At 43.4% G+C, this 19,720-nt stretch overlaps 1 protein-coding gene across 2 annotated transcripts in view; it reads right to left on the reverse strand.

Moving 5' to 3' along the window:
• Positions 1-15,708: 15,708 nt before the first annotated feature.
• nup98 (nucleoporin 98 and 96 precursor) overlaps positions 15,709-19,720 on the reverse strand; it is a 45,575-nt gene continuing 41,563 nt past the window's right edge. For both annotated transcript variants that reach the window (XM_071909466.2, XM_071909393.2), the window contains exon 35: positions 15,709-17,919. In XM_071909466.2, coding sequence (XP_071765567.2) covers positions 17,717-17,919 — 203 coding nt within the window. In that variant the 3' untranslated portion in view covers positions 15,709-17,716. The remainder of the gene's footprint in view (positions 17,920-19,720) is intronic.

Here is a 19,720-nt window from a genome sequence, read left to right on the forward strand (position 1 = left end):
CAAAGGTTGGTGATTGACTTTGTAGTGGTTTCATCAGACCATCAGGCCTGAGGCCCGGTAGACCCAAACATGTAGTCAGCACCTGCTGGAGTGTGTGGAAGGAGTTTGGAGAGGCTATGGATGACTTCAGATGGCCTCAAAGAGGTTCTGGAAAACCATTCGGTGACTCGAGAGCGGAAGGCAGGTGTTCGCTGTCAGAATGTGGAAGGAGCACTTTGAGGAACTCCTAAACCCGATAGATACCCTCCGGACAGGAGGCAGCGGTGGAAGATTGGAGCAGGTCAGAGCCCCTCTCCTTGGCAGAGGTCACTGTGGTGGTTAGAAAGCTCCTCAGTGGCAAAGCACCTGGGGTGGATGAGATTGTCCTGAGATGCTGAAGGCTCCTGGATATTGTTGCGCTATTGTGGTTGACTCTTCAATATCATGTGGATTTCCGGGGACAGTGCCCTTGGATTGGCAGACAAGGATGGTGGTCCCCATTTTCAAAAAGAGGGAGCGGAGGGTTTGTTCCAACTATCGTAGAATCACACTGCTCAGCCTCTCTTGGAAAGCCTCTGTCAAGATGCTGGACAAGAGACTCAACTGTCAAACCTCAGATTCAGGAGGAGCACTGCGGATTCCATCATGGTCGCAGAACAGTGGAGCAGCTTTTAACCCTCTGGCAGACAATCGAGGGGTCATGGGAATTTGCTAATCCTGTCTACATGTGTTTTGTGGATTTGGAAAAGGCTTACGACTGTGTTCCCTGAGGTTTCCTGCAGGAGGTGCTACGGGAGAATGGGGTGCCGAGGTCACTGTACACTCGGAGCAACAGCTGTGTATACATTCTTGGCATTAAGTCAAGCATGTTCAATTAATCTTCAAGCATGTGCAGTTGAGGTCTGGAGAGAGTCCAGTTCTGTGACATTAGGGAGGATCTCTGCTGTTTATGAATGATGTCATCCTTCTGGCTTCATCCAACTGTGATCTCCAGTGTGCCCTGGAGCGGGTTGCAGTGTGATGTGGCCGAGATGAGGATCAGCACCTCCGAGTCTGAAGCCATGGCTCTCACCTGGAGAAGGTGGACAGCCCTATCCAGGTGAAGGAGCTGCTTCCCCAGTGGGAGGAGTTCAGGTATCCTTCAGGTATCCTATCCTAACTGGCTTGGATTGACCGCCAGTTAGGTGCATTGGCTTCAGTGATGTGGGTGTTGTATCAGACTGTGGCGATGAAGATCTTCATTCCGACCCTCACCTATGGTCACAAACTTTGGGCGGTGACCTCACCTGGCACCAAAGATCAGCCAATAACAGACGGCAATTTCAGTAGCATGCCGTTTACCTTTAGATGTTAGGCTACACAGATTTGGGTTTGGTGTTAAGTTACTCGTTAACCGCAGCACCACGTCTGGACGCCGACTGCCTTTTAAAACTTGACAAATGCTTTTCTTTTCTGCTTCCAGACAACCATTCCTGAGCCAGATAGCATCAAGCAGGAACAAAACAGCCTCTTGGCAGTTACAACCTCACATGTCATTTTGACTTGCCATCCACAACTACCTTACAAGTGCAGGAGGGCTTTTTATAGCCTCTGACAGCCAACCAGAAGCTGCTGAGCGGGTACCAGAGCTGTATATAGACAGTTTCCAGGAAACAAAATCCATCGCATCTTTGTGGCTCCACCAAAGTGCTTCAATTGTTTAGTGAACTGATCAATGACATGTTTTGGGGTACCAGAGGTGTACATAGACACAGTTTGGACAATGTAGAGGTAGAAGAGCTGTATATAGACAGAATCTGAATGTTGCAGAGATATTTTCAGAGTCTGGATGCTGAAAATGTTGCCTCAGAGGAATGCACAATTATCAGAGCTGTATAGAAATAGATTGAGAATTGAGTAGATTGAGTAGCATTTGACTGTAGCGTAATAACTCCATTTTGCCTTGCTAATAATCAACATTTTCATCTAAATTAATGTCAGTGTTATCCAGTTCATGAAAGCGTTTCTACTGTCTGTTCTAAACAGCCGGAGTCTGGTCGCTCTTTCCTGGGAAAAATCCGCCGCCGCACAGGAAGTGATGCGTTTTACTTTTCTGGTTTGTTTGGAATAAACAGAAGAAGAAGAACTGGGTAGTTAGAATGAGCAGCTATAGCCACCATGACCGAACAGACAACAGAAAATCCAAGCTCCGCCCACACTGTTTGATTGACAGGTGGTTGACGTGCAGTGCAGAAACACCACAGTGAGGCTGAGCAACAAAGATGGAGACTAAATAAAAGATTACAGCTTTACTAGAAAAATTAAAATCCGCCTTTTAACTGCTGCTTTTGAATAAACTGTCTTTGTTTTTTAGCCATACTTTTTAAAAATAAATATATATTTATTCTTTTTGCCCTTTTAAATGCTACTTCTCCTGTTCTTGTGTCCCTCTATGATGTTGGCTGTCTTGTTTCTGCCACTGGTTGTTTTTTCATGACCCTGAACCCTGTTTGTAAAGCGGTTTGTGTTACACTGCTGTATGAAATGTGCTATATAAATAAAATTAGATGTGATGTACGACAGCAACTAATGTTGTTGCCTCAGAGCAGCACTAAGTACACCAAGTGCTCAGCAAAGAAGCAAAGTCTCTGGAAGCAAATGAGAGATTCACAATGACAAGCAAAGACATGAAAGACAAAAAGAAATAGTCCTAGAGAGAGAGAGAGAGAGAGAGAGAGAGGAGGGAGTTTTAACATGCCTTGCACAAAAAAGGAAGTGTAGACCATAGCCAGTTCACCGACCTTCAGAAAATAATATATTGCTAACTTCTTATACGACTCTAGAGAGACAGAGAAGGAGAGAGAGAGAGAGAGATAGATAGAGAGGGAGGGAGGGAGAGTCTTAACATCTCTTGCACAAAAATGGAAGTGTAGAAGATCATTTCACCTTCAGATAGAAAATAATGACCGGCTAACTTGTTATATGACTTCAGAGGGAAAGGGAGAAAGAGCGATGATCAGATTACCTTCGGCTCTACAGTCTGTCTGCAGGCTAATGAGCAGGACCCGTGTGTGTGTGTGTGTGTGTGTGTGTGTGTGTGTGTGTTCATATATGTTGGTGCCTTGAGAAAGACAGATGTGAGTTGACATGATTCCCACAACACAGACTGAAGCCCCTCCAAGTGTTTCTCTGACCCTTATTTTCATATAATGTGATTAAACAAACAGGATAAGCAATATGTTTATTATGCAAGATAATATGTTTATGTTGTGCAAGTTGTTTTTTTATATAATGAGGTATTATGGTTTATTGTTGTACATGTGACATTCTGCTTCCCTTTTTTGCACCTAATAATGAAATCAGCGAGTTTCTCCTGCTCTATTTTTTTACACATTTACACAGAAATAAAGTAAATTACAATATGCTTATTATGCAATAGGTTTAGATTGTATATCATGACTGTCTGTGGAAAACCTTGTATTTCCAAAAAGTAATCTTTCATGGAATTAACCATAACCTTCACTTTCTACAACCAGAGAAATGTCAGCTGAAGTCGACCACAGTCGCCTTGTTTCCAGGTCTGGCAGCGCAGAAAAGCTGCAGCCCATCAGCCAATCAGGTACCAGCGTTGCTATCTGTCCCGCCTTTTCCTTTAAAACCATTGGTGCAACAGCTGTCAATCAGTGGCATGGCGATGTAGTTGGTAGCGGAGTGATTGCAGAGTAACCCTAACACTTTATTTCTGAGATTAGGTTTCATCACTTTCTGAAGTGATGAAATGGATTTCAAACAGATTTCAGGCCCTAGTGGTTTAAAATCACATTAAAGTCAAAATATCAAAATTGATCACATATGAGGTGACATTTCAGGTCATGTGACATTTCAAACTAATCAAAAAAACATAAAACAAAGCCAGTAGTGGGGTCAGTTTGACACCGAAGGGTTACGAAGGGTCTCTAACACACGATGACAGATAATAAAGGCTCATCTGACGGGACAGAGGCGTGTGGACGTGCTGGTTTCCCTTCTGCGGGACGGCCTGGAGGACGAGCGCACGCTGGACTTCCCTTCCGCCGGCCTCTGAAAGCCGCTTCGGGCTTCACGTGGAAACAGACGCGACGGAATCAAAGCAGCGTGATCTGTAGTGGAAACAGCTGAGTGCCGGCGTCGGGCTCGAGGTCGGGAACACCTGAGATGTGAAACGACACGGGCGGCGCCGCAGATCCGCTGTCCGGGACCGGATGAACAAAGAGGAACCGCGGCAGCCGTCCCGGTGGGGGGGGGGGATCCCTCTGTGACTCGGCCCGCCCAACGTTTCTTCCATTTTCTTTTTTTTGTTCTGTGCTTGAACTTGAACTTGAAACAGAACTACTGGCTGATTCTGGTGGGTTATTTCTTCTTGTTGGGGATGTGGAGAGCTGAGTTTCCTCCTGCAGCTTTCAGGCTGCAGGCGTCACGAAAAGCACGAAAAGCACGTCGAGGTACGAGGACGAACATCTGGCTACACAGAAAGCATGAGCCAAGCCTTAGAGCTGAGCAGCCTGAACACTACGGACCAGAATCCCTCTGAGCGCTGCGCATTACAAACACAACGAACACACGGTGTGCTTTTACTACATCTGTGATCTGTCGACTCTAAAAACTGAAAGGTCACTCAGGTCGTCCGACCTTCTGTCCAAACTTAAATCCTGAGGAGAACGGCACCCAAACTCTGGAATAATCTTCTCCGTCTGAAAACATCTTTTTATCCTGCTTTCCATTGATTTTATTGTTTTTATCATCTGCGTTTAAATTCTTTCTGTACATTTTATGTTTGTTTGCTTTGGTGTTTGTTTATATTGTGTTCTTTTAGGAAGGAGAGACTCCATGCACGCTGCCTTCGGCCATCATCAGAGCAGAAGCTCAGCAGTAAAGTGCTGTGTATTGAGTCTCTCCTTCCTCTTCAGTCCTGCTCGTCTCCCTTTGCACCTGCTAAGACTCTGAAGCTGTGCAGAGATCCTGAACACTAGATATTGTGTTCTTTTACTAATTGTTGTCGCTCTTTTACATTGCAATTATCCTGTTTAAACCATGTTTAAATTGCACCCGTTGGTTTTGACCGGCGCTGTATAAACGACAGCAGGGTCGGTCTGTCGGCTCGATGCGCTCGGGGTTAGTCAGCGCTTTGAGAGGAGCTAAAGACAGCTCTGTCCAGCCAGCTGGCACACACTGCTCACTCTGCCGCAGCACACACACACACACACACACACACACATATCATCATCATCATCATGGCACACAGACAGCAGGAGAGTGAGAATTTACATTATAAGTACATACATGCACAGATGGCCAGAATCATGAACATCATGCCTGAGTGCAAAAACAAAGGATAAAGGCATGTAAAGTAGATCCTGTGTGTGTGTGTGCGTGTGTGTGTGTGTGTGTGTGTGTGTGTGTGTGTAAACTTCAAACATCATCTGATACTGGAAGCCAGTCTCATCCATTACATTTACTGGATCGTTAGTTTGGGTTCAAAGGACAAAAATGATTCAGACAGAATCTATTTTCCCCTCAGTAGAGAGACTGAATGTGATGCTACATGTGAAAAATTGTAATTCATTTTTTCAAAATTATTTTTGCTTTGATGTCTCATGTTGCTCTTGGCATGAGACTACAGTGTTATTACTATTATTACTGCAGTAAATTGGAAATTGTCTGGTATCGGCCTGATATGCCAAACCAGTTTCAGTACTGGTGAATCCCCAGTCTGAGGAAGTGTGTGTGTGTGTGTGTGTGTGTGTGTGGTTGCTATTGGGAGGACGAGAGAAGAGAGAGGAAGGAAGGAGGAAGCTAGGGAGGACAGGAGGGAGCGAAGGAGGAGGGAAGAGTGACCAGTGACAAGTGTTGAGGGTTATGAGGATTAAAGCCGTCAATCCCAGCATGCATCAGAGTGGGATTTGACCTGCAGGACAAAACCACAGAGATAATCCAGCCGGACTTTCAGATGGAAACGCCATAATTGCTGGAGTCTTTTTTTTTTTTTTTTTTTTACACTATAAGTGACATCTGTGTGTCGATCCTGTCCTGAAGGACTAAACAATGCACTACATTATGGACTAAAGCATGAAAATGCAAAACAGATAATCAACCAGTCTGTCTAAACTGCAGAAAAGCTGATAATGCAAAGTCTCTTCTCACCACAGCAGCATTTACAGAGTTTACTTCAGTATCATCTTCCCCTTCCATAAAGCTGCAGTATGTTGTCAAAGATGTTATGCTCTTCATCAAATTAGGAACCTGTGTAAATAATAATAATAATGTGAGGCGTTATTGTTTCCTGTAGTGAAACTGTCCTCTCTCTTTCTCCTCTCCACAGGGAGGTCAGAGGTCAGAGGTCAGAGGTCAGGAGCTGGGAGGGATCACACAGCACTTCGGGTCTGTGACCTCCTCGCTGGTGCCGAGCGGCGAGCGGCGAGCGGGAACACGTCTCCGGTGTTGTTGCTATGATAAACGTTAGCCTAGCTAGTTAGCCTAGCTAACGTTAGCTACAAAACGGCAGGATGCCGGCTCTTGGTCCCGCCCCTGCTTCATCCTTATTGGTTGGTAGAACTCTGAAGTGACATTGATGAGCTTCAGACAAAGTTGAAATTGTTTCAATTTGAGAACAGGTTCAGCCTCACGGGCTCAGCACTAAAAAGACTCAGGTATCTGTTTAGGGTCAAAACTGTTCCACAGGAAATAATGAAGGAAAAGCAGCAGCGCTTCTCTCACAGGTCCCGGGTGGACAAAGACCCGGGTCAAGGAAGCGTTCCTAGAGGAAAGGGTTAAGGTTCGGGTTATGTGTTGGGGAACGAATGTAGTCAAGGGAAGGTCCTCACCAGCACTGTAACAGTATCTGTGTGTGTGTGTGTGTGTGTGTGTGTGGGGCTTCCCTGTGATTAAGTATTTAGCAGGCGGTGGGGGGGGGGGGGGGGGGGTGCGCTCCCTGGCACCCTGAGGGGAAAGCAGTTACACTAATTACTGTTGGTCCAGACCGGACGCTGTTACGCAACCACAAACAAACCTTTCTGACCTTTAACCTGTTTGTCCGTCTTCACTTCTCTCCTCTCCCTTTTTACCTTCTCTGGGGAAACATGGCGCTCAACACCCGGGGATCTGGGAAACTTCACGTTTCCAGTCAGTCAGCTGTGAATTTGATCCACATCAGTGGATGTGACAGAGGAGTGGCGACGTTAACTTGGTCAACACTCTTCAGATTTTGGGGAGCGTTTCATTGAGTCTGGAGTTTCCCTCGTCAGCGGCTTGTTCTCGCTCAGAGTAACAGTCGAGCCAATCAGAGCCTTTGTGGGCGGGACTAAAGTTTGAACCGTTTGTGCGACAGTTTTCACTCGTGTTTCAGCAGAATAGATTTGTTGAAATCTCCTCCTTAACCAACAGATTTCTTCGTCTTTACAAAGATGATATTTTTGTCCAAATGGACGACATTCTTGGTCAGTTGGTAAATGTCTGCTAACATGTAGAGGCTGACTGGCTGCAGCGTCATGTGACTGAAGTGATGTCAGAGCAGGCGATACGTCAGTCTCTAGTGATTGGTTCGGGGAAAATCAACTCACCCCCCCCCCCCCCCCCCCCCCCCACACACACACACAGAAAACGACTAACAAGGAGGAAACCTCAGCTGAATGACGGGGTGGAACCAGATGACGTTCAGTCTGAAGATCAGACTGGTTCAGATCGTTCCTCCTGCTCTCCTCTCCTCCTCAGAGCTGGAAACTCTTTTTCTCCTCCCCCCTTATCACTCAGCGGCCCCATGAACAGTGAAACCTCCACTCAGTTCAGTTCAGTTCAGTTCACTTCAGTTCAGCTCAGTTCAGTTCAGTGTCTGCAGGACCAAACTCCAATAAAGCAGAGGAGAGACGTGTGAAGGTTACTGATGAAGACTGTCGGGGTCTGAAACACGTCCACTGAATATATAATTCTTACAAAATCATGAACACAAAACAACAACAAATTCTGATGCTTTTTAAAAGACAGTGCAGAACTTCAGTCCATGGCTGAGAACATAACAGACACACAGACTGGATTCTCTGTATTTTACATAAACTGCATCATTTATATTATTTTTATTTCTCGTTTGCAGTGAGATGTTTCTATCTGCCTCTCCTCACCTGTACAGTTCATATTTATTTTTTCAGTTTATATCATTAATAAGTGCAAATTAGCAAAATCTAAACCAACATGAAAATAAAACTTTACCATCAGCCGGTACATAAAACAGAAACGTCACTTCTGCATATCTGCATCTGCTTGACCCGTGTGTGTGTGTGTGTGTGTGTGTGTGTGTGTGTCGTGACAGAACACACTACTGCTGCCTGTCTGAGCCCCAGATGGTGAGGATTATTAGAGGGATGATATGACTAAAGCAGGATGGAGAGAGAGAGAGAGAGAGAGAGAGCCACACACACACACACACACACACACACAGCATCTTATAATCTGCACAACAGCAGAAGTCACACTGAGGATGTGATCAAACCTCCAGCTGGTTTTCTTTGGTCTGAACCAGCTGGAGGAAAAGCTGACTTTGTTGTATTTCTGTATTTGGTTCCTTTAGGTTCAAACCGACCAATCACAAGCCAACCAGGACTTGTAAACAAAAGTCACATGACTCACAAGCAACTTGTTTACTGGACAGAGCTTTGACCTGTCATCACACCATTACTTGGTGCCACCAGAGTTCAAAGGTCATCGTTCTCACCGGGACAAACCAACCGACTGAAGGAGGAAAATAAACCGCTCAGAACATGAAAATACACAATTCAGTGTATTAAATGAGAGTAAATAAAGTGATTCACATTGATAGTATGCCTTTACATTCATGCATGTATGTATCCATGTTTGGACAGGTGTTTCCCAAGGTCATGGGGTCATGAGATTCCCATGTGGACCATGTCCCGTCTGAGCTCTGATGAAGCCCTTTTTATGGTGAACTCTGTTTACCCGGGGACTGCTTATACTTTCCATGTGTTTTGATGCCACGTATCAATCATCATTTCATTGCTATTTGCTTTGAACCGAGCTCGTATTAAACCTGCATGAAGGAAGCTACTCTGCATCATCGTCTGATTCTTCTTGTCTGAGCAGAAAATCTTCCCTGGGAAACACCCCGTTACACATGCAGAGTGACTTTACAGCGCCAATAACTGTAAATTGGCAAAAAAAAAGGTGGGAGACAGGACTTTGACAAAGCAGATTCTGCCAATATATAAAAAAAACAAGTCTCTCACTTTTTTCACCTATGTATAATTATCGGTAAACGTTTTATTTTCTTCGTTCCAGCGGCATAAGTTTCATCCGACCGGATTTCGGTGTTCCAGGTTTAATAAACATAAAGAAAGAGATTCACTTCAAAAACAATCCAGCAGCAGGACTAGTTTTTTATATATCATCAGAATCTGCTGTGTCGGCGTTCCTTTATGTGCTAGAAGTGATTTTCAGACTGTTCCTCCAGACAGGCAGTGAATGGAGAGAGAAAAAAACACAATTCTCCAGTCTGCTCTACCGGAGCAACAGATCACAGAATCACTGATTTGGGGGTTTTATCATGGAGGAAGAGACACAACAAGACTCTACCAGAGGAACACAGAGCTTCACTCAGTTCCATATCATTAAACAGTGGATAACAGTCTCACTTCACATTTTGAAATTATTAAATTAATATTACTAAATTCAACCTATATATCTACAACTTATATGAAGTGAAGACAGTTTCCACAGCATGCCAGAAGTGTCTGGATGAGTTTTGCAAAGCATCCTGGGTGATTCAGATGCTTTTTTTTTTTTTTCCTCTAGCTCAGTTGAAGAAAAATGACGTCTCGTAAAAAATGATTCTCCTCTGTGAGAATGGAGTCGCTCCAAATAAAGTCCAAAGCTTTCTGCAATTTATCCAAAAACCCAGCAGGCTTTATTTGGACACGGTGAGTTTAAAGCGGCGTGCTGCAGCTGAACTTTAACCCCGACCTCCGCTTCACAGAGGACAAGAACTTCCAGACGCTCATCTGTCTTCAGTAAGGTTGATCTGACCTGACCTGACCTGCACACATCAATCCTAATAATAAAACCCAAGCAGCACCTCAGGCTCACTGTTCTTGCTATTTATTTTTCTAATTGTCTGGCACACTTCATCCAGATCTGAACTCATGTGTTTTTATTATAAAACATATATAACAAAGAGCAAAGATTACGCAAAAATGGCCAAAAATGTATCTATACTATATCTAGAAATCACACCAGGAGAGCTTTCAGGAGCAACTTCTCCGTCTAATAATTCATCACATTGACCAAATAATATCCTGTCAGTCATTCATCACTTTACTCAGAAATTCAGCGGATCGCAGCAGGAGGTTTTGGTGTAAATGAAACCAGACTGACCGAGTGTTCCTGCAGTCGGCCTGATCAGAACAGAACTGTGATAATCGTTATGAATCATTCTCTCTCCGTGTGAAACTTGACTTTTTAATCCTCAGTTTTCATCTTTCCCTCATCAGTCTGGATCCTCGACAGCTGTCAGTCATTTTTCTGGTTTGGGTTTTTTTTCCTGCAGATTTCCCTCATCATTATGTTGCAGTTAAACCCTTTTTACACTCTGAGTCTGTCTGCAGCTCACTGAACCGACTGGAGGAGTTCATTTACTAAATACAATTTCTCTTGTGGAAAGAAAAATCATAACCATAAGTTCATCCTTTAATTCCTAAAATGTAGAGGATCTAGTTTGTATTCCCATTTTGTCAGCCAAGGACTTCGGCTATGCAGTATTCAATAAAAAGTATAATTTGTTTTAATTTTGTGCCATCGGTCATTTTGAGACAGGTGGTGTCACTTTTTCCAAAAACCACAGTTTCAACGCCACTGCTTTTAATTAATTGAAAATACCTTAATTAAGGTTTAAACATGTTCTTACCTGGGAGGAAAGTGACCACGAAGAAGAGCAGCGACGCTTCCACGCCGCTCCACAGACGCATCCCGGACGGTGAGTATTGATCGAATAAATAATGATCGATTAAACGTCTGACCGCGCGCTTAAAGCGATCGCAGATCAAACAGCCTCCGTCCGACGAGCTGAGAGAATAATACTGACAGAGAGAGAGAGAGAGAGAGAGAGAGAGAGAGAGAGAGAGAGAGAGAGAGAGAGAGAGATGATGCAGGTCAGTGTGTTTGCGGTCAGGCTACAGTAGTGCGGCGGTCAGGAGTATGGGGGGTGATTAATGCCACAACCAGGAGGAATGGGAAACTAAGCAGTTGGGTTAATACACACTGCCATGACTGAAGGGGCTTATTCTGTGATAAATACTGTCTCACTTTACATTATTCTGCTCATTACATGGCTTCTTACCAATTACATTAATCATTTGACACAAAATATTGATTTATATTGGTTTTATTACAAGTTAAGGTCATTTACAAGCTTCCACTAAAAAATACTTCAGTAGGACTGTAACCATAGCACCGTAAAACAAATCTGAAAATATTGCTGTTCAGCATCTAACCAGCAATCAAAAGCTTGGTTCTCTCTGAATAAATTTAAATATTAAATACAAATCTTCCATGTTTCTAACCTCAGCAGTTTGTCTGCAGTAACCAAGAAGAAACGTCTTTTTGCCACAAGGTGGAGCCAGTTAGAGCAGACTTCTTGACTGCAGTGATATTATACTGAACAAAAATATAAACGCAACACTTTTGTTTTTGCTCCCATTTTTCAGGAGTTGAAATAAAAGATCTAAGAGTTTTTCTATGCACACAAAAGGCTTATTTCTCTCAAATTTTGTTCACAAATTTGTTTAAATCCATGTTAGTGAGCACTTCTCCTTTGCCAAGATAATCCATCCACCTGACAGGTGTGGCATATCAAGATGCTGATTAAACAGCATGATTATTGCACAGGTGTGTCTTGGGCTGCTCACAATATTTATTTATATTAGTATATTAGTTTATATTTTTGTTCAGTATAGATGTGAAACAACGGTTTGTTATGTTTAACAGCGGTCTGTTAACAGAACTCAGAATGTGTTCATAAGCCAATCAGAACTGAGTATTCAACAAAACCATGTAAAAAGATAGATTTATTGTCTAGATTAATTAATGGACGATGGCTTGGTTTCCGTCTCTTTGTTCATCAGCAATATCTCAGCTAGAGTTACAGGTCAAAACATGGAGACATGTTGGTTGCTGATTGGCCATGAGGGGGCGGCATGGTGGGACGTTTACCGCTGCCTTGTTTGGATATGAAATAGGCAAACCATAAAATCTGAACCTGGCGAGTAAAAAGAGGGCAACAGGAATATAGGATATGAGTTGAAATGGTTCAAGTTGATTAGTGTTTATATTGGAAACAAATAAATAAAAGGAACGACTTATCTGATAGTGAGTGTCGACCCTCTGACAGCAACTCAGTGCTTCTCGCATAAACTTTTCCACAAACATCTTGATGCAACCCCAGACTCAAGTCAAGGTGTGTGTGCTATTAAATCCATTAAAAATAGTGATGACGCCTCTCCTGCTGCTTCATCTTTTCTATGGCAGTAATCACCCCCCATACAGGTGCACAACTCAAACAACTCTGAGTGATTCCCTTTAAACCGAAATGCCATCATGATATAGGAGGGCAGGTGCAAAAAAAAAAAAATATTTAATGTCACCTCACCCTTCATCACATCAAGTTGTAGCCAATAGCAGATCCAACTTTACTGTAAATACACTTACAGTCTGCAAGAAGCCAGCAGCCTCCTCTTCCTCAGCAGGTTCTGTCGAAAGTGCCGGTGAGCAAGGCACTGAACCCCCAACTGCTTCAGCGGCTTATACAAAAAAGAAAAACAAAAATGTACCAGTATGATGTGTGCGTGTGAAAAATAGTGGAAAAAAAGTGTTTATTACTTTTACAATACAACTTTGTGACGATGATGCCGCTACAGTGTTGTGTGTATTTCCTCGCTCCAATGTTTACATTTCCTCCTGACGTCACGGACACGCCCACTCTGGCCACGTTCGTCCAATCAGGGCTTTCTGAATGCAAGCATTGATTCAAAAACGTTAAAACATATTTGGATATAGGAACTACTTTCCTCTCACAGAATGTCTTTGTAAATGCTTAATTAGCCGAGGCTTAGCAAAACATCTGTGGACGCACACAGCTCCATGGATTACATCACTACACTTAGTTTGCCATCTGAGAAATTTGTTTTTGATATAATTTGGAGTTGAATGGAAGCGAACAGAGTCTAGAGGAAGGAACTTACTGTAACTCCTGACTGTTTCTGATGATGACGTAAAAATCCAGGAAGGGAGAGATGCTGCTTAATATCCTTTAAACTAAAACTGCAAATCCTCCTTCAGCACACATTAGTGTTAAAAGTTTTGTTCTTACAACATTGTTTAATCTTTGTCTTTCTTCAAGAAACCCGTACATGTACGCTCAGGGACGACACAGCCTGTCCTTTTCAATACTGATATTACCTTTCAATTTTAGACATTTATTTGATGTTCTTATCTAAAGAGACGTGCGATGAGTGCAGCAGTAGAATAAGCTTCAATTCCTACATCATCAACATTACAAGTGACCAACAGTCATGAGTCAGAGCCACAGCAGCCTGACAGCAAGTGGAACATTACTGTAAATTTAGGTAAGAAATGGAAATAAAATAACTCCCGTGTCCTTAGAGGGTTCCTATGAGACAGAAGTGCGAGGTAAACAAATAAGAGCCAGGTGGAAAAGGTCTAAGTTCCGTTTTGTTCTTCCCGCTGTGTGCAGGCTGAGCCGACAACGGTGTTAAAAATACATCATGAGCTTGGCAGGTGAGTTAATAATTTAAGGAAAGGTAAGGCTACTTGTCCGATTCCAGTGTAACAGGAACCAAAAGCTGCTTGTTCCCTGAACACATCAGGTGGCAGATACTTAACTCATCCATCAGCTGACATCCACCTCTCCTCTCCTCCTCTCCTCTCCTCACTTGTTCAGTTTTAACAAAATGCGTAAATGAGTAAAAAGAGATGAGTGAAAGTACGTAGGAGCAGATACTGAGCTGCAGTACAGCGCCTTCAGGAAGTATTCAATCCTCTTGACTTTTTCAGCTACAGCCTGAATTTGCAGTGAATCCAAACTGAGTTAAAGGGTAACTTGGGTATTTTTCAACCTGGACCCTATTTTCCCATCTTTTTGTGTCTAAGTGACTAAAGGGGACAACGATTTTTGAAACTGGTCCAGTATTGAGCGAGATCGCTTCAGCCGGCAGCCGCGAAACGAGCTGCAATGTAATCCGACGGGGCAAATCTCACCGTCAATGTACGTCCACTAAAAGTTCTTGTTTCTGCCACTGACAGGCTCAGAGTGTTATTATAAGTGTCTGACAACATTATGGAAAGGACCCTACAGAGAAATGAAACGTTTGTCTTTACCTTTCGCTTGATCCGGTCTGTGTGTAACCAAGTCTCGCTCAACTCTCGCGAGAGTTGAGTTGTTGCAGGAAGTTACATCCGTCTGTTTAAAGTCCCGCTGATAACAGAAACTTCACCGTGAAGTCTCAGGAACTGACGGCAGGACTCAGAGACTGAGATCTGAATGGAAACCTCTTCAACAAAAGCTCCGTGAGGAAATGGAAAAAAAAGAATCCGGAAGCAGCTCGACGGATCCAACAAGACGAAGGTGGAGTCGCCGCCGAAGACGCTTCTACAAAGTACAGACTCAAGAGGGCTGAAGACTTATTATTTGTGTTTCATTTTTACGGAAGAGGATTAGGACCAGATGTGAAAAATTTGAGTTCTGCGTTTAATCTCAGAATTTTGAGAATAAAGTCGGAATTCTGAGTTCAAAGTCAGAATCTCAGAATTCCGACTTTATTCTCAGAATTCTAATTTACGGCGTTTTCACACCTAGTTCGTCTGGAGCCTTTATTTCAGAACCTGGAGTTTCCCCCCCAGGTTCGGTTTGTTCGTACCCGGGTGCAGACCAGAACAAGTGGACTGAGACCATCCTGAGACGGTCTCAAGACGGTTTTCAAGACGCAGCCTTGATTCACGTTCAAACTGAATATTCTGCTCATGCAGTAAACACTGATATACAAACCAGAGAATGACCTGTCCTGCTGCTGGGGAACAAGCCTCTGCTCCACTGTGTTCCTGTTTTGTTTTGTTTATTTTAGGAGAGAATTCCCGCGCGGAGATTCTGACCAATGAGGGACCAGTTTGATCGTGCATGGCGTTTGTTTACAAATCTTGGTCCACTTAGAAACACCGCTGAGAAGAAACTGAACCAGGAACTGCAACATGGCAACAAATTAGTTGCAGTTTCAGAACAAAGCAAACCAACTACAGGTGTGAAAATGAAATTTAGAACTCAAATACATTTTTCACGTGGCCCTAATCCTCTTCCGCACATTTTCAATAAATTAGCAAAATAAATATCCAACAGCATGGTTTCACTGTCATTATTGGGTATTTTGTGTAGATTGTTGAGCAAAAAAAAAAAAACTCAATTTATCCAGTTTGAATTCAGGCTGCATTCCACAAAAAAAGACGAGGAGGATGAATATTTTCTGACGACACTTCATGTAGCGACACGTTTACTGACTTCTGTATTTCCTGTCTTGTGTCCTACTGTATGTCCACACACACACACACACAGTCCGGCTGCACTGTACCAGCTGTGTGTTAGTATGAGCTGTCCTGCTGTCTCTGGCAGATAAATAAATAAATAAAAAATAAGACAGACGGCAACGCTGCTTTTATTTCAGTTCAGACTTTATTAAAAAATGTCACAATCATCAACAATATCATCAGGAAACATGCACACACACTCAGCAACAGCAACGACAGAGTTACCAGAGATCTGCTGCGTCTCTATCCCAGCAGCTGCACACACACACACACACACACACACACACACACACACACACACACACACACACACACACACACACACACACACAAGCCACATATCCACGTAAACTACATACATAGTCTTTTTTTTTATCAAACGGTAAAAGTAAAATACAGAAAAACTGATGTTTGGAGGAAAAAATACACAGAGAATAAGGAGTATTTGCTGAAAAATACGATAATACAGAAACTGATTTGACTCTGAAAAAAAAAATAATAATAATAAAGAAAAAAAAACCATTCTTGGCAAGCTGGCAGTTATCTACAACAACAGGACAAATGACCAATCGCTCCACATCAACAAGCCAAGAGTTTCCTTCCAAAACACTCTGCATCCATTTTGGGAAATTAAAGGCAAGAGGTAATAATTTACCTGATGTCGATGTTTCATATTCCAAAAATATATACGGCTATCTCCTCTGAAATGGTTCCACTGTGCAAGCAGAATGTCTTGAGATGTTAAATAACTTAAACAATACAATAAGATTATGCTTTGATGTCATTTATATCTGAACAGGCGATGCACCTTCGATACGGCAGGCGAGTCGTTTTGGAAAGAAACTCTTCAAATAATCGGCAGCATCAGATCCGTAAACGATAGAAATCTTTAAACGGGCGTCCGACCTGCAGCCGGGCGCCGCAGCACCTCCGGCTGCACACGCGCCTCCGGCTGCACACGCGCCTCCGGCTGCACACGCGCCTCCGGCTGCACACGCACCGCTTCTCATTTACATTCAAACCAAATAGAAAAAAACTACAAAAATAGACCTTTCTGCATTTTACACTTTGCGTCTGCGTGTTATTTTTCCTCTGAGTCGTCTCTGGTATCCAAAAAAGACTTGTACACATTAAGACTACAGATTTCAATATCAAGATAGATCGTCCTTATTCACATATTGACAGATAAATTGTGACTTTCTGTAATCTGAACCCGCCGCCGCGCCTCGGTGAGCTATCGGCCTTTTTCTGCGATGACAAAACTGAATATAATGAACAGCTGCTTCACGTTGCCGAAGAAGAGACGGGTTTCGGGACGATTTATCCACACCAGCCAGTGAGCACGCCCCTTTCATTAGGGTCAAAGGTCAAAACAAGTCATTCAGGCTTACATTTACACACACGCCATGGTGCAATTACAAAAAAAGAGCTATACAAAAAAATGAGGGGAAAAAACCCAAATCACCATGGAAGTCTCCTTTGGGAACGCTTCAAGAAACAAAAACAAGTCATCAGCCAGGAAACTTTTGAAAATGCATTTTGTAAGCAAGTTTAACTCTTGGTATTCAAAATTCAATGTGAACTCCAAGCCTTATATATTACTTCTTAGGAATATGTAGAGATCATAAATATAATTTTTTAAAGTCAAATTAAGAGTTATTTCATGGCATTTCTGAGATTTACTGGCATGACGTTTATTCTTACCTCTTGAAACGCTCCGCAGAACACACACACACACACACACACACACACGCACACACACACACACACAGTGAGGAATGATATATCCAAGCCTTGTGCCATTTTCCTACTGGAGAAACTGAAAGCAGAGAAAGAGCAGATACAGAGGAACAACCGTCTGTCCAACAGTTCAGTTGCGTTCAATACTGAATGGAACTGAACTGCATTGTGGGTAAAACTGTTGAGTCCATGAACCTGCAGAACAGGATGTGTCGACTTCAACGTGCCTGTGCATTTATTGTTTTTCTTCTTCTTTTTCTAATTTGAAGTTGAATTCAGGTCTGTGTTGAGGGATTTTGAAATTTGAAACAAAACATTTTCCGTCCCGACCTTCAGCCACCGCAGCGGTTCAAGCGACACACCCCTCCCTTTTCAGGAGCGTTCTGCGTCCTCATTGGCTGACGATGAGCTGCTTGAGGTAGGACTGGGTGAGGCCGCGCAGCTCCTCCAGGGTGTAGTCCTCCGGCATGGGCAGGCGGGTGATGTGGGGCGCCAGCTGGGCGAGGGGCATGTGGAGCGCGTCCGCCCCCCCCTCGCCCCCCTGCTGCAGGCTCAGCACCACACGCAGGATGTTGGCCACGCGCTTCGCCATCTCTGCACAGAGGGGAGGGGGCGGGGCTCGGTTAGGAGGGGGCGGCGTTTCCTCTGAACCGGCGGCGTCCGGGCCGGGCCAGAGGGACTGCTGCAGGTTTTCATTCCAACCAAAAACCAAACCAGCTGATTTCACCCCGACGCTGTTTGACGTAATATTTAAAGGGAGGCAACACCCAGTTAAAATTTCTCCTTTAGCCTCTCTCTCGAGTTACATGTTCATCATCCACCAAGATCTGAGCGTTCCTAACATTCAGTAACTGTAATAAAATGGAGGTTCAGAGAGCTGCTGGGCGAGCGAGCTTCACTCTACACTGGAGAGAGAGAGTGATGGATAAATTAAAACTCGCTCTGCTAGCTCAGTCTAGTTGAAAGGCGTTTCTAGTTGAGGTCGACTTCTGATTGGATTTCCCACTCTGACGTGTTAAAGTCTTTTTTAATCAGATTCTCAACATTTTAATGAGAAATGGCATATTTTAGTTGGCTGTCCCTTTAACGACCAAAGCAGGATTCCAAAACAGAAGAATGCGGACGGAGGACAGATCAAGTTTACCTCGAACCAAGGAAGCATCGGGCGGAGACTCGACCGACGAGAACGGAGGGGAAGACCCAGGATGCACTGCGAGCGTGACGCATCACATCCAGACACTACAGTGTGTAGTGCAGGGAGCGCTCTGCTGTCTACAGCTCGGCCACACGGTCGAAATCAGTATCACAATAATCCTAAAATATTGTTCGATATACATATATATCACAATATGGCTCACGTATGCAAAACCACGTTAAATAATCAAATTAATGCTCAGAGTTTTTAAATAAAATGTGCTTGTTATTGTCAGTTCAGACAGCAGAATTGTGTGTCATGATTTCCCAAAATCACCATTAGATTCTATTGTAAGATCATAAACCATAATACTGAGTTACGGCTAGGGCTAACGATTTTGAAAAAATATCTTAATTGCGATTATTTTGACTGATATTGCAATTGCGATATGATTTGCGATATTAGAGGGAATGATCATTTTTACATCATTATTCTCATTTTCATTGAAAAACGTATTAAAATGATTATGGTGTGATTTTTGCGGGGATCTGTACCAAACAAAGATGTTTTCTTAAGTCTGTAGAATATGATGTGTAGGCAGGACATCTCTGCAGCACGACAGTATTTAATTTAAAATGGTATTTTGACACATTTCACCTTTAACAAATATTGCGCCTCCTGCGATTTGAAAATTGCAGTAGGCCATATTGCGATTTCGATCAAATTTCGATTAATTGTTCAGCCCTAGTTACGGCCCGGTCCTGGTCTACAGCACAGACCGTTTGAGTCGGCTGGGAAGAGAACAGCTGTGAGTCTGAACTGAAGGCACGAAGCGTAAAATCATGTCAAACTGTAACGAAGCTTCTCTGTTCTCACGCTGTTGAGAAGTTTGTTGCGGGACGATCGTACGGACTGTGAGAGTGACGGACTCCCTGCTGAAATCAGCTGCTGGGTTTCTTTTTTTGGGGGGTTGGAATGAACGCCTGCCGTCTCTTCAGGACGGACCGAACAGCTCCGGCTCAGAGGAAACGCTCGGGGAGCAGAGAGTCGGTGTCAGGTGACAGGATGTGATGGAAATAAAAAGAAAAGACTTGAAATGAAAAGACATGCTGCGGTGTGGTTTTATTTCAGATCGTGTTTAACAGCTGTTTGAACAGAATATATTATGGGCTGCACTGATCTTCCTGCAGGGCGTGTGTGTGTGTGTGTGTGTGTGTGTGTGTGTGTGTGTGTGTGCATGCTGCAGTGCTTCATTCAATA

The sequence above is a fragment of the Centroberyx gerrardi genome, chromosome 11, assembly GCF_048128805.1.
Source record: "Centroberyx gerrardi isolate f3 chromosome 11, fCenGer3.hap1.cur.20231027, whole genome shotgun sequence".
Classification (NCBI taxonomy): Eukaryota; Metazoa; Chordata; class Actinopteri; order Beryciformes; family Berycidae; genus Centroberyx; species Centroberyx gerrardi.